At 45.9% G+C, this 15,053-nt stretch overlaps 1 protein-coding gene across 1 annotated transcript in view; it reads left to right on the top strand.

The window, feature by feature from the left end:
* Positions 1-15,053, top strand: part of TRIM25 (tripartite motif containing 25) — a 56,225-nt gene that overhangs the window by 5,127 nt on the left and 36,045 nt on the right. Inside the window, exons 2-4 of the mRNA XM_030208375.1 lie at positions 1,502-1,597; positions 4,840-5,073; positions 11,599-11,767. Of these exons, the coding sequence (XP_030064235.1) occupies positions 1,502-1,597; positions 4,840-5,073; positions 11,599-11,767 (499 nt within the window). The remainder of the gene's footprint in view (positions 1-1,501; positions 1,598-4,839; positions 5,074-11,598; positions 11,768-15,053) is intronic.

The raw sequence follows: 15,053 nt of genomic DNA, 5'->3' as shown, positions 1-15,053 counted from the left end.
CACTCCCTCCGGCTCTCTGTATTTTACCGTGGGATCTCAGTGTTCCTCTGCCAAGGCGGACCTTCACTAAACCCTTGATATTTGATATTCCATTTCTCCTGCATAACTTTAATACCAGTTATATAATACAATTAAAGGAATGTCAGTTGATATCATCATTAACGTTATATTGCATTAGCATTTTGAACCTGCCCCATAAGCCCAAACAAACAACCAACATGACTTCACCAAGCTTGATGAAAGAAAGAGGTTGTAGTTTAGGTAAATTAAATTTTACTGCTGGAAAGATAACTCATAGAGCCCTCCCTCCCTGTTCCAAAGTGTATGTGCAGCTCTGTCTGGAACACTGGAAGAGAAGCTGATACTGCAAGGACTATGAATGTATTTTATCACAAGAAATTTAGGGATCGATATTCAATAGGGAAAGGGAAATGGGACTTGATATACCGCCTTTCTGAGGTTTTTGCAACTACATTCAAAGCGGTTTACATATATTCAGGTACTTATTTTGTACCAGGGGCAATGGAGGGTTAAGTGACTTGCCCAGAGTCACAAGGAGCTGCAGTGGGAATTGAACCCAGTTCCCCAGGATCAAAGTCCACTGCACTAACCATTAGGCTAGTCCTCCACTAGCAACATTCCATGTAGAAGCTTGCCCTTGCAGATCAGCAACGCAGCCGCACAGGCTTCTGTTTCTGTGAGTCTGACGTCCTGCCTGTGCGGCCGCGTTGCTGATCTGCAAGGGCAAGCTTCTACATGGAATGCTGCTAGTGGAATAGCAACATTAACATTCCATGTAGAATCTCAAATAGTAGCAACAGAATCTCAAAGAGTAGCAACATTCCATGTAGAATCTCCAATAGTAGCAACAGAACATCCAATAGCAGCAACATTCCATGTTCCACTGCACTAACCACTAGGCTACTCCTCCACTCAATGGGGAGCACTCAGCATCAGTGTTATGCCCTGAAATTCAGTGCCAGGCCATGTCTGGGCCCCTGCATTGGATTTAGCCAATTAAATGTGATATTACCATTTATCTGGCAATGGGGCAGCACATAAAGATAGGACTGACTTTCACACGGTTATAATTATTTGGTTACCTTGGCTGGTCAAGTGCTGATTCCCCCCCCTGAATACTTCCAAAATGCCTGGTTTTGCTTTAACCGATCATTTTCAGTAGTAATAACCGGTTAAGTGGCGCTGAAAATGACCAGCTAGTCCCGAACAAGCCATTTTAACTGGCCAGGAGCCATTTCTGGCTGGTTAAATCGCTTTGAATATCGACCCCTAAGATTTTTAATCTCTCAGATCTGTCTAATTTGTTCCTCTCCAGATATAATCACATTCAGAGACACTGCACAGATACGTTTTGTATTGCGTTTAATGCTTCATACTTAGAGAGCCAGTGAGATGAGACTGTCTGAAACTTCCCACAAGATTTTGTGTAGATGTTAGCAAATGAGATGCTTAACCTCGAGGTGGCCTGCTGTCATTGCAGATCGATCTGAATAAGCAAATGGGAACCTTGCGTGGGAAGCTTGAAAAGGTTTCTACTTCGTTAGCCGATGTGGAAGCCAAGGAAAGTAAAGTGCAAGTAAGTGACTGGCTTGGGAAGTGGGAATTCTTGAAGACTGTTGGAATGATGTCAGTGGGCAGAACAAAGATCTGAAAGTCTTCCTGGCCTGTTAAAGTAGCTTTCTGAACATGGGCATTTGAGTTCCATGTGGGTACCAGCTCTGTGATACTTGGGTTTCATCAGCCCATAAAGCCTGTGCCAGTGAAAATAACTTGTGATGTTTCAGCTGTCGAGAGAAATTCTGTTGAAGGCGGATCCTGCATTTAGGCGCATCTGAAGCGCATAAATGTAGAGTAAGCACCACTTAACGCGCGTTTGCCCAAAGCTTTATTCTGTAAGCATGCTCGTAGGAGGCATGGCACACAATTGAAAAGGGGGTGGATGTGTAGGAGGCAGGGGAGTGAAGGTGAGCCTTGGTACTGAGAATGAGATGATTTGAGCTTAGAAGTGAGTACTTAAATAAACAGACTGCCTTTCTCATGGTTGTATTGCTGAATACATGTGGGGAAAACTGATGTGTTCTGGGTGAGAGAGAGCTGTACTAACAGAAAGCTGTGAGAAATTTTAAACCAAATTTAGTTTGGTTTGGAGTGAAACAGAGGCATGTCCCTGCATGCAGTGAATGGAATGGTTAAGTTCTAAGGGAATTTAAGGTCATGGAAGGTGGAATGAGAGTCTGTATGCAAAGGTACTGAGAGGACACATGGCTGTCTACCCTGGTAAGAGTGGGAGGGACTGTGCTTAGTGTCTCTGTGGAAGGTGTGTTTTGTGCTCATGTTCTGATTTCAGAACAAGGTTTGTGAGGTGGCAGAGTAAGCCCTGCATTTGTATGAGTGCTGTATTCTCCAGATTGATCTGATAGCTGTGCAGGGAAATGTTATGTTTATATGTGAAGTCTGTGAGATGGAATGTTGAATCACCATTTGCATATGGAATGTGTTACTGTGTGAGATCCCTGAATGGAGTGTAAAAGCTTCTGGCCGCCTTATAGAATAGGGAATTAACAGTGAGAAATAGGTTTTGAAGTGAGTACTCCGGTAACTTATTTTATTTCAATTAGAGAGTTTGGCCACAGTATTGAGAAATGATTAATTGTCACCAGAGTGGAGTCAGTTCCTGGACAAGCAGGGAGTTTAAGGTTTTGCTTCCCTGATTATTTTCTTTATAAGTGAGGTTTAGGAAGAAGAGATCGGTGAATTATCCTCTGAAGGGTTCCGGCTGAGCTCCAACGCAAGAAAGACCTCACCTAAATAAACTCAGCCACAGCTAAGTGACATTGGCAAAGGGTGGTGAAGGACATATAGTTTTTTTTTGTTTACAACATTTTAAGGGAAAACTAAAGAACAGAACAACATCAAATATAAAATAAATCCATGTTTTCCTGACTTTCCTAAGTGTTCTGGGTTCAAGGGAGACCCATGCATAAACATCCATAAAACCCATAAAGACTAAAATTCTGACATCAATAGCAAGGAAAGAGTATTAAAACAACTATCTGATTTTGATATAAAGACAATTTAAATATTTATCTGAAAAGGTTCTTTTCTGCCTTTTTAGGTGATTTTGTTGAAAGTTAAGGGTATACATGTAAAACTACATTTGAATGTTGAATATGTTATTGCAGTTCTATTAAGCCACACACTAATTGTGAATTCAAGTTTATTTGAATGAAAATTTGTTTGCATTTGTATTCAATAAAGAAAAAGATAATTTGCAAATCTGAAGGTACGGTTCTTCCAGTTCAGGAAATCCTAAATTTAGATTCTTTTCCTCCTTTATTCTTTGAGAGTAAAGGACGAGGTTAGTTTATTTGTTCCACTCCCTCGGGTGTGAGTGTGTGTTTCCTGGATATTCGCCACGACTACAAACATCAGGTATCTGGGAGCACATCACTACAGTCCAGCCGAGAGGGGTGGTAACATTAACTGCAAAATTATGGATCTGTGTAGTGTAATAAAACGCACCTGCAACGTTGTGAAGCTGACTCCGTGTTCGTAAGGTTCGTCAGATTCGTCAGTCTGTCACCATCTCTCTCGGCCCCGACCTCACGCCTCTGATAGGTCCGCCGCCCTCAACGTCATCACGTTTTGATGTGAGGGCGGGGCCGAGAGAGATGGTGAATGACGAATCTAACGAACCTTACGAACACTGAGTCTGCTTCAGAACGTTGGAGGTGCTTATTATTATAGTAGAGATTGGGCCCTGCTAGAGAGCACTTGAGGATTGTTGTGGGAATGTTTTGTTACTTTGGTTAAAATTTCTTGTATGTATGTGTCTTTCCTATCAGTTTTTATGGCATTCTGTTTCTTCAACTCGTGCTCGAAAGAACCAAATGAATAAACAATAAGCGATTGGATTCTTTTTGTTCTCTTTGTTCAATCAAAATATGACTGATCCGAAAGTATGAGGGTCCCTAAGCTTTCCATGTCACAAAGGTTCAATCTACAGATGACCTACAGAACCTTGCAATCCCCTTTACCAGAACATCCTATATAATAAAACACACCTCCAACATTCTGAAGCTGACTGCATGGCTGAGGCATTCCTGCTCTCTGTATCCATCTCCTGAATTGACATCACGTACTTCCGGGTTCGTCACAAGCAGAAGTGACCAACCACACGAGGTTTCTCGGCTTCAGAATGTTGGAGGTGCATTCTGTTAAATAGGATTGGTGAGTTCCTTGAAGCACAGCCAGAGCTCAGCGTCCTGCACAGTAACGCTCAGACACCAGAGAGAGAGAGAGAGGGGGCCTGACACTGTATCACATTCACTCTCTATGTGTCACACAGTCACTCACACTCTCTTGGTCTCATATACTCAGTCTCACAGAGAGTCTGTGTCTCACACGCACTCTCGCACACACTGTATCTATGTGAAACACACTTTCTCTCTCACACACTGTGTCTCACATACGCACTTGCACACACTCTCATTCTCACACACTCTCTGTCTCACAGACACACTCGCACCCAGACTCACTCTCTCTCACACACACACACTCGCACATTCACTCTCTCTCTCACACACAGTCACTCTCATATACACTCTCTCAAACATACACACTCCGAGGAAAACCTTGGTAGCGCCCGTTTCATTTGTGTCAGAAACGGGCCTTTTTTACTAGTATGTAAAGAATTCTAGATTGATCCAGGGAGGGGTTTTCAGAGCCTGCAAAGATTCTTACTTGCTTTAGACCTATTAAGGCTTCCAACCTCCCTATACTAAAGTAAATGTGCCCTTCGCCCCGGTGCTTATTTAGGATATAGCCGAGAGGAAGAAAGCTCTTCTGAGAGAAGAATTCTCCGAGATCAAAGACCTGATCGAGAAAGAGGAGGAAGAGGCCATGAAAAGAGTGGCAGGCGAGGAGCAGAGAGTGAACCAGAAGTTTAAAACCACTCACAATGCTTTACGTAAGAAGAAGGTTGAAATTGAAAGGTTACAAGGGCACCTGGAGCGTTTGCTGAGCGAAGATGATGAAATAATGTTTCTGAAGGTGAGCGATTTTAAGATTCTACTCCAGGCAACTGTTTCTTACGGTAAAACTAAAAACATATTGTAAGGTAGTGTCTAATGATTGAAAAATCTGTTCCTCGACTTTTGTGCATACATAGCTGCTGTGTGAAGTGCTTTAAATCCAAAAATATGTCCAGTGTACCTGTACTCATATCTAAAAGTCTCGGGGATCTTTTTGCTAAGCTGTGGTAAAAAAGGTGACCTTAGAACTCCCTTACTCGATCTTTCCCGCACACTAAGGCCATTTTTACCACTCCCAGAAAATGGCCCATTTTCCCAATTAATGGCCATGCACTCATGTTCCACCACCGTGTCAAGATGAAACAGGAGAGTACCTCTGCGTAAATCAGAAGCAAAGTCCAAATGAGTAGAGGATGACACACGACTCCACACATGAAAGGAGAACAGATTATTCATAAGCAGCAAAGCATGACCCGACATGGGACCCTATTTTGGTGGAAAACACCACCTGCGTCGGGCAGGGGCGTAGCCAGACTTTGGTGGGAAGGGGGTCCAGAGCCCAAGGAGAGGGGGCACATTTTAGCCCCCCCCCCCCCGCCATTGCTGACTTTGCCCTCTCGACCCCCCCTCCTGCTGCCAACCCGCCGTTGCCTACCTTTGCTGGCGGGGGACCCCAACCGCCACCAGCCTAGGTCTTCTTCTTCTCGCAAAAGGCTTCCTTCTGTTTCTGACGTCTTGCACGTTGTACGTGCAGGACGTCAGACTCACAGAACGAAGTCTTGCAGATCAGCTGATCTGCAATGCTTTGTTCTGTGAGTCTGACGTCGTGCAGGACGTCAGAAACAGAAGGAAGCCTTTTGCGAGAAGAAGAGGACCTTGGCTGGCGGGGGTTGGGGTCTCCCACCAGTAAAGGCAGGCGACGGCGGGTTGACGGTGGGAGGGGCGGTTGGGCGGGTCGTCGGTAGGGGGGTCCAGGGCCAAATCTACAGGGCCCCAGGCCCCCCCCTGGCCCCACGTAGCTATGCCACTGGTGTCGGGGGTCTCTGGATATGAATACTGCTGTATGTGGTGCTGTGGATGAATGAACTGGAAAATGCTGGTAATATAAACATCACTAAATCACAGTGAGCATAAACAACGCTCCTTGCTGCTGTAGGCAAAAGGCGTGGGAAAAAGTGCATTCATCCACAGCACCACACACAGCAGTGTTGGGTCACGCTTTGGTGCTTATGAATAAAGTTTATCTGTTCTCCTTTCTCGCGTAGAGTCGTGTGTCATCCTCTCCTGCTTTGGACCATGCACTAATGTTGACATTAGTACGCAGCCATTAATTAAAATTAGCGTGTGTCAGGGATTCAGGGATGGCGAGCCCTTGGGCCACAGCTGGGGCTGCGGCAGACAAGTCCTCTGGGCTGATACAGAGCAGGAGTGACAAGATACAACAAAGAAGACAAGGACCAGATCCAGAAGAGGCAAGGAAAGTAAGGCAAAGGGGCCGAACTGGAACCCAGGCAGAACAAGGCAAGACGTGGAACTAGGTTAAAACTGGGTTCAGAATAGGCAAAACAGAACTAGGTTAAAACTGGGTCCAGAAAAGGCAAGACAAGGGCAAGGCAAGAACTGGATCCGGACAGGACTGGACGAGGCAAGGCTAGGTACAACTGGACAAAGCAGAATGGCAAAACAAGAGCTGGATCCAAATGAGGCAGGGAGAGCAAGACAACAGGGCTAGAACTGAACCCAGACAGGAACAAGGCAAGACATATAAACAAGGCTAGAGTTGGGTTCAGGCAAGGCTAGGCAGGGCAAGAACTGGACTCAGACATGAGAAAGAGCAGAACAAGACATGGTAGACAAAGCAGGGCTGGGGCTAGGCAGAAACGGGACAGGACTGGAGCTAGGCAACAGGAACAAACAGAAGCAAGATTAAAGATTGGCAGTAGCAGGAACCAGGAACGGAACTTGGCTGTGGCAGGAACCAGGAATGGAGCTCGGCTATTGCAGAAACCAGGAACAGAACTTGGTTGTAGCAGGAACCAGGAGCAGGGTTTGGCTATAGGATCCAAGAGCAGGGCTTGACTGTAACAAAAACCTGGAACAGGGTTTGGCTGTAGCAGGAGCCAAGAGCAGGGTTTGGCTAAAGCAGGAGCCAGGAACAGAGCTAGATTTTAGCAGGAGCCAAGGTTTGACTGTAGCAAGAGCCAGGAACAGGAGCGATAGAGCAGGATTTGACTATAGTAACAGCCAGGCTTTCAGGAACAAGGTTTGCAGAAGCAAGGCTTTTAGGTACCAGACTCACAGGAACACGATTAGGCAGGAACAAGAATCATAGAAACACGGTTTAGGCAGAAACAAGGCTACACAGGAGCAAGGCTTCAGGAACAAGGTTTGCAGAAGCAAGGCATCCAGGTACAAGACTCTCAGGAACACGGTTAGGCAGAAACAAGACTGCAGGAACAAGACTTACAGAAACACAGGTTAGGCAGAAACAAGGCTACACAGGAGCAAGGCTTCAGGAATAAGGTTTGAAGAAGCAAGGCTTTCTTGAATGTTGTTCAGAAACAAGACACACAGGATCAAAGCTAGGCAGGAAACAAGGCATACAGGAACAAGACTTCAAGGACAAGACACACAGAAACAAAGCCAAACAGGAACTGGATCCAAACAGGAACACAAAGGCAAGGCTAAGAAATTTCTTGCAAATGCAAAACATGAAAGTCCCATTTATAAGGAAATGTCCTCACTGATGATGTCAGAGAACCTCTGGTGCCCTGGAAAGGTTTGGACGCAGGAACACCAGAGCGAGGCTTGGATAGACTCTGAAGTGAGGCTTGGATGCAGGAACACCAGAGTAAGACTTGGATAGACTGGAGTGAGGCTTGGATGCAGGAAAAGCAGAGTGAGGCGTAGATAGACTGGAGTGGGGATTTGGATGCAGGAACACCAGAGTGCGGCTTGGATAACAGGGAAACAGGCAGCAGATGCATCAGTGCAGGGACAAGGCAGTCCGAAGAAGCCACAGAGCCTGACCACTGGAAAAAGGTGAGTCTGGATGCATGGGCACAGCCGTGACAGTGTGTGAGCCCTTACCGTCACCCATTTTGTAGGCGTAAGGGCTCGCGGCTAATTAGTTAATGCGAGGTAATGTGATTGTGTTAACTGATTTGTGCTTACACGCCTACTCTCCGCCCCCAGACACACCCTCTCAGAATAACAGGATTTTTTTTTAGGGCGTGGTTAGCACTCATGTTGGGAATTTACTGCAGGATGCTTCAGTGTGTTTCTTAAGCTGCAGTAAGGTACCACAGCTTTGTACAAGTACCCCTCAGTGCTCTTTGAAAGTACCGGAATTCCCTTAGAGGGGATTGAAGCGATGGAGTGTCACCTTTTGTTTTCTGGTGTGTATGTGGAGGAGTGGCCTCGTGGTTAAGGTGGTGGACTTTGGTCCTGGGGAACTGAGTTGGATTCCCACTTCAGGCACAGGCAGCTCCTTGTGACTCTGGGCAAGTCACTTAACCCTCCATTGCCCCATGTAAGCTGCATTGAGCCTGCCATGAGTGGGAAAGCGCAGGGTACAAATGTAACAAAAATAAAATAGATACTATTGGAGATTCTACATGGAATGTTGCTACTATTGGAGATTCTACATGGAATGTTGCTATTCCACTAGCAACATTCCATTTAGAAGGCAGCGCAGGCTTCTGTTTCTGTGAGTCTGACGTCCTGCAGTCAGACTCACAGAAGCAGAAGCCTGCGCGGCCACATTGGTGATCTGCAAGGGCCGACTTCTACATGCAATGTTGCTAGTGGAATAGCAACATTCCATGTCGAATCTCAAATACTAGCAACAGTGGAGGAGTGGCCTAGTGGTTAGGGTGGTGGACTTTGGTCCTGAGGAACTGAGTTCGATTCCCACTTCAGGCACAGGCAGCTCCTTGTGACTCTGGGCAAGTCACTTAACCCTCCATTGCCCCATGTAAGCCGCATTGAGCCTGCCATGAGTGGGAAAGCGCAGGGTACAAATGTAATAATAAAAAAAATGTTTTTCCCTTTTTCTTTATGCTTGAATAGATTCCCTACCGCATGCCCTTTCTCCTGCTCTTGCTTTCTGCAGTTTCTATGTTATGAAATTCAGAAGCAGGCAAAGAATTATGCACGGGAGCCAATTTCAGCAGAGACACAGCATGAGAGAAAAGCACAGCTTGTCAAATATTTCCAGGATGAGCGATATGGATTTTATTTTACACTGTGCTCTGCCTTTTGGAGTGACCTAGGTTCAGTTTCCGGGTAAGGAACTCAACGTAGGTCAGTTGCCGAGGCTGGGGGGGGGTGCCAAGGGAGCAGAATTCACATAAAGAGGGGGGCAGTATATCTGTGGCGGGGGGAAGAGGGGTTGGTGGTTGGGAGGCTAGGATAGGGGAGGGCAGACTTATACGGGGTCTGTGCCGGAGCCGGTGATGGGAGGCGGGACTGGTGGTTGGGAGGCGGGAAATACTGCTGGACAGACTTATACGGTCTGTGCCCTGAAAAAGACAGGTACTAATCAAGGTAAGGTATACACATATGAGTTTATCGTGGGCAGACTAGATAGACCGTGCTGGTCTTTTTCTGCCGTCATCTACTATGTGTTATTGCGCAATGGGGACACCTAGTGACCAGATTTGGGGTTTCTGATTGCAGTGCTGTAGTTGAGGACTATAGGGATGGGATATTAAAATAAGGGAGTTGGTGACATAACCAGTTGATAGTTTTTCATTTTGCTTTATTAATGTGCTCTTTAGGTTCAATATTTTCTCTTCTCTGAATCCTAATAAGCAGGGCTCATGATGGGGTAACAGGTGCCAAAGAGAAACCTTTAAGCTTTGTACCCCCGCAGTTAACTTTCAGGCCCCAGGACCCCCTGAGATTTTGACAATTTCACCTTAAAAAATGATCACCCTAACACCACCCACAACCCAGTTGGGCTTTCAAGATTTCCACAATGAATATGCATGAGGTTAATTTGCATGTATGCACATGGATCGCGGGCACATTCATTGTGGAAATCTTGAAAACCTGACTGGGTTGTAGCCCTGGAGAACCGAGGTTGCCCACCCCTGTCCTAGAACAATCCTGTAAAAATGCGTAACTGGAAATGAGGGGTCCAGCATTCGTCTTGTGGTAACCATTGATTTTTAAGACTCTGACAGCCATGGGCAGAATATGACCCGAATATTCAATTCTGGCCATAATCTGGTTACCAGAACTGGATATGCGGGTATAATGCGGGTGCCGACATTTCTCCAGGTACCAGTGATGTTCAGACCAGAACTCGGATAAAGTTAAGACACAGCCTTTTTGCTGTCCTTAGTTTCTCTGCATAGTTACCGGATAGCAGACTGAATATTGCCGCTAACCGGGAAACTCCCAGCTCCATCCTTGGCTGCCCCGGCGGTCTCTGTAGATTTTTTCATCGGCACTATCTAGTTATCTGTTGCTGAAAATCCAGGGATCACTTGGTCAGTGGGAGATGATAACCCTGTGAATATTGGCCTTTATACCAGGTGCGTAGCCAGACCGGCGGGAGGGGGGTCCAGAGCCCGAGGAGAGGGGGCACATTTTAGGCCCCCCCCCCCCCCCCCCCCCCCGCAATTGCCGACCCCCCCCCCACCAACAACTTTGCCCCCCCCCCCCCCCCCCGCCGACGACCCTCTCGACCCCCTCCCCCTGCCAACCCGCTGTCGCCTGCCTTTGCTGGCGGGGGACCCCAAACAGAAACAGAAGGAAGCCTTTTGCGAGAAGAAGAGGACCTCGGCTGGCAGGGGTTGAGGTCCCCCCGCCAGCAAAGGCAGGCGATGGCTGGGGGGGGGGGGTCGAGAGGGTCGTCAGCAGGGGGTCCAGAGCAAAATCTAAGGGGGCCCAGGCCCCCCCCTGGCCCCACGTAGCTACGCCACTGCTTTATACTCATATTTTCGATATGATATTTTTTATACAAACATATATATATATATATATAATATGTGTGTGTGTGTGTGTGTATATATGTATTTATGATATTATATATATATATAGAGAGAGAGAGATTTTTTATATGTATAGATATGCATTATATATATATATATATATATATTCACACACACACACACAGTTTCCCCAGGTAAAGATGATTTTTGAAAAGTGCCCATGCTCCCTGCATATAAAAGTACACGTTACTACGTTGATGGTTCTTTGAGTTTATTGCTTTGACTGCAGCTGCTCTTTGCTGCCCCCTTTCTGCAGGTCAAAGCATGTGCTGATGGTTCTTTGGTTGTCTAGCTGTTAGGACCTATTGTTTTGCTTTGACTGCAGCTGCTCTTTGCCCCCCTCCCCCAACTCCCCAGAAGCCGCCATCCTAGGTGACTGCCTAGTCTATCTTATGGCCCAGCCAGTCCAGACCTTTTCCCCAGTCAAATGTCCACTGGCAGCATTTTAATTGTTGTCAATGTATCTTCCCGAATCAGCTGAAGACTAATGTAAGCCAAGCTGTACAGTGCAAATGCTAATATCGCATCTTTTCTTTCTTCAGAAAGCAGCACAGCTGAAAAGCACAACAACAAAAGACCCTTTTGTGCCGTATATTGATTTTAACCAAAAATTATTGCAAGCACTGTACAGACGTGCTTTTTCACTTAAAGAAGCCATGAAGAGCGCTCTACAGCCACCGTCAGCGGGACCAGGCAGTTCTCCCATGCCAGGTACAGAATATACACCAGTGTGTGTTTTTGTGATCATCCTTACTTCAAGTGTTAGGATTTTACAGCAGATAACATAAGGCATCTTTGTTCTTAATGTATTTCTCTCAGAAATGGTTATATAAATATTCACTTAGATTTTCAGCACCTTGGCGACTGCTGGTAGAAAGTGGTTTGATAAAAAACAGAAAAGCAAATGATTATAGTGGAGCGTTGGCTCCGGTGCCCTACTTACCTCTGCTTTTCTGTTCTTCCCCTTCCTACTCCACCCCCAATGAAAGGAGTAACTCCTCCTCCACTGGGCTACCTTCCCTCAAGCATGGCTTAGCCCGAACAGCCGCATCCCATCAGACCCGCCCTTTTAAAGGCGCAGGAGCTGGCAATTCTAGAGATCTCTGAAGGGTCCTTTTACCAAGCTGCGGTAAAAAGGGAGCCTGTGCAGGCGTCAGCGTGTGTTTTGGACACTGGCTGAGTCCCCCTTTTACCGCAGCAGGTAAAAGGCTGTCTTTTTCTTTTAAAGCCCCCCCCCCCCTGCCTCGGGCTCTGGCCCCCTGTCACCGTGAGGTCTGGCTACGCCCCTGGCAGATAGTATTGTAAATTACCTTCCTGGTGCTCCAGAGATTCTGGGATAAAAAGATGTGATAGTTGTGTTACTCCACTTTTAAAGGAGACCAGCACAGCAGCGAGGACGTTACAACTTCTGGAGCTTTGGATTTAACTTGCTTCCATTCTACATAAGATGAGATGAACTACTTAAATGCTCAGTCAGATACAGGAACAATCCTGATCTGTTATTTATTTAGTAGGATTTATGAAATTCACTCAGTGCAAGAATAATAAATAGTAAAAACAATGCCAGACCACCTTAATTTCCGGAAAGCGCTAAAAACAGACCTGTTCAAAAGAGCATACCCCACCGACCCAACATAAAAAACATGGACACCTGCGACACAATGCAACCAAAGAACGTAATGGACATTACCTGACTCCTCCTCCCTCCCCCCCTCCCTGTTCCCTCCAATTGTACCTACCATACATATACCTTATCTACCACAATATCACCTTGTGTTCCTTCATACCATGTATTTGTTCAGACCGGAATCGGCTAACGCCGTTAACGGTAATATGTAAGCCACATTGAGTCTGCAAAAGGGTGGGAAAATGTGGGATACAAATGCAACAAATAAATAATAAATAAAATAAGTCAAACATAGGCAATAGACAATTAAAGCAGTAAAAAATATTCAAATAACAATACAAGGTATGGCCCAGCATGCTACTTACAATTGTCAACAAAATACACAATAAAACGTTTTAATAGACAGCATAGGGTGTAGGCAAAGATGGAACATATAGATGCATAAGTACATAAGTATTGCCACACTGGGACAGACCAAAGGTCCATCAAGCCCAGCATCCTGTTTCCAACAGTGGCCAATCCAGGTCACAAGTACCTGGCAGAAACCCAAGTAATAGCAACATTCCATGTAGAACCCCAAAGAGTAGCAAGATTCTAGAATTCTAAAGAATAACAAGATTCAATGCAGAATTTCAAGGTGTAGCAGTGCCCTTCTTATAGAGTTACCCTTTATATGATATAGAAGCATCCACAGCCTGCTTTTGCAAACCACAGTAGCAGTACAGTATTAACTCATCCCTTTCACGCTGTCTAGTCTGGTTTCCCCATTCCTCCATTTTAATTTGCAATTTTCAAGTTTTACAGATTCAAACAAAGAACCAAGAAAAGGAAAAAGACCTTTCACGTAATACAACCAAAGGAAACAGTTTCACAAATCTAGAGATTTTCTATAGTCTATAACGAGCAGAGAGAAAGGCAAGAAATAAAGGGGCCCTTTTACTAAAGCGCGTACGCGCCTATGAGCGTCCAGTGCATGTCAGTTTGGAACTCCTACTTGGCTACTGCGTAATTAAATTTTTTACGCACGTCCGATACACACAGCTGAAAATATTTTTTATTTTCTACCGCGTGGCACTAACCGGGCATTAATCGGCAGTGTGCGTGCGCTGATGATTACCGCCCGGCTAACGTGTGAGACCTTACCGCTACGTCAGTGGGTGACGGTAAGGTCTCAGGCCTAAAATGGACGTGTGCCAATTTTTATTTCGCCGCACATCCATTTTCGGCCCCCCATAAAATGGCCTCTTTTTTTTTTTAAGCACGCTGAAAAATGGACCTGCGCGCATTCAATACACATGCCTATAACAGCGCAGGCCATTTTTTGGCGCACCTTAGCAGTCTGAAAGGACTTACCACGAGACGCAATCGGGCATCCTGCAGTAATTCCCAAATCTGCATGCACTGTGTGCTAAAAAATATTTTTTTACTTTTTGGTCACGGGGATATGACTGAGGGCCGCAAGTGGGTGTTCCTACACTATTCGGTTAGCACATCTGCATTAGCACAGGTTTACCTCATGAGCCCCTCCCACCTGCAAATTGGGTAGCAGTAAGTGCTCATGTAGTAATATTTTTTAATGGCCACAGCCATTGACGACATTAGAGCATAACCATCTTTACAAAAAATAGAAAATCAGCCATTTTACTGCTGCGGTAAAAATTAGTTTAGCGTGTGAGATAGACCCATGTAATGGCAAGCTAAGGCCACTCTTTTCTGCAGCTTAGTAAAAGGAACCTGTGACACCTCGAGCAGGGGTTGGGCATGGGTGGTGAAATAATACAGCTGGACAAAAGGATGATTCACAAAATTAAGTATTTTATTTAAAGGGATTCTCTGGTCTGCTCCTTCACAGGACCCGAGACACAGGGTGGAAAGCCCTCTGCGGTTCAGCATTCAGGGTCTTAGGCAGGCCTTTGGCAGCAGACCAAACACAGTCCACAGCTGCTGGGGGGGGGGGGGGGGGGTTGCCACGCCCCAAACACAGCCTACAAGTTCCTCCGAGTTCCTAGTCCGGCTCTCAAAGCAAACCTTGCACAGTTCAATTCAATAGAAACAATGGCTTACCTCAGCCAGGCCACCATTATGGAATGGGCGCTTCAGCGGCATACAGTAGGCATTCAGGTTTTCCCTCCCTGGGCCTCCTTAACTTCTACCTGGCCCTGTCTTTTGAACTGCCCAGTAGTGACTCCGCCCCTCCCAGTGTACTTCCTCCCGAGGTGGGATCTGCACCCTTAAGGTGGCCCAGGCTAATTAAAGAGGGACTTTTCTTAAGGGTGAGGGGCAGTATCCTATAAACCCTGTCACAGACCCTTAAATGAGGAAATACAATTGAAACTCATCTCATTTGAAATCAACTGAGCTGCCATTTTA

The sequence above is a fragment of the Microcaecilia unicolor genome, chromosome 6 (genome assembly GCF_901765095.1).
Source record: "Microcaecilia unicolor chromosome 6, aMicUni1.1, whole genome shotgun sequence".
NCBI classification, from domain to species: domain Eukaryota; kingdom Metazoa; phylum Chordata; class Amphibia; order Gymnophiona; family Siphonopidae; genus Microcaecilia; species Microcaecilia unicolor.
Note: the sequence above shows the minus strand (reverse complement) of the source record. Positions and strands in the feature narration are given on the sequence as shown.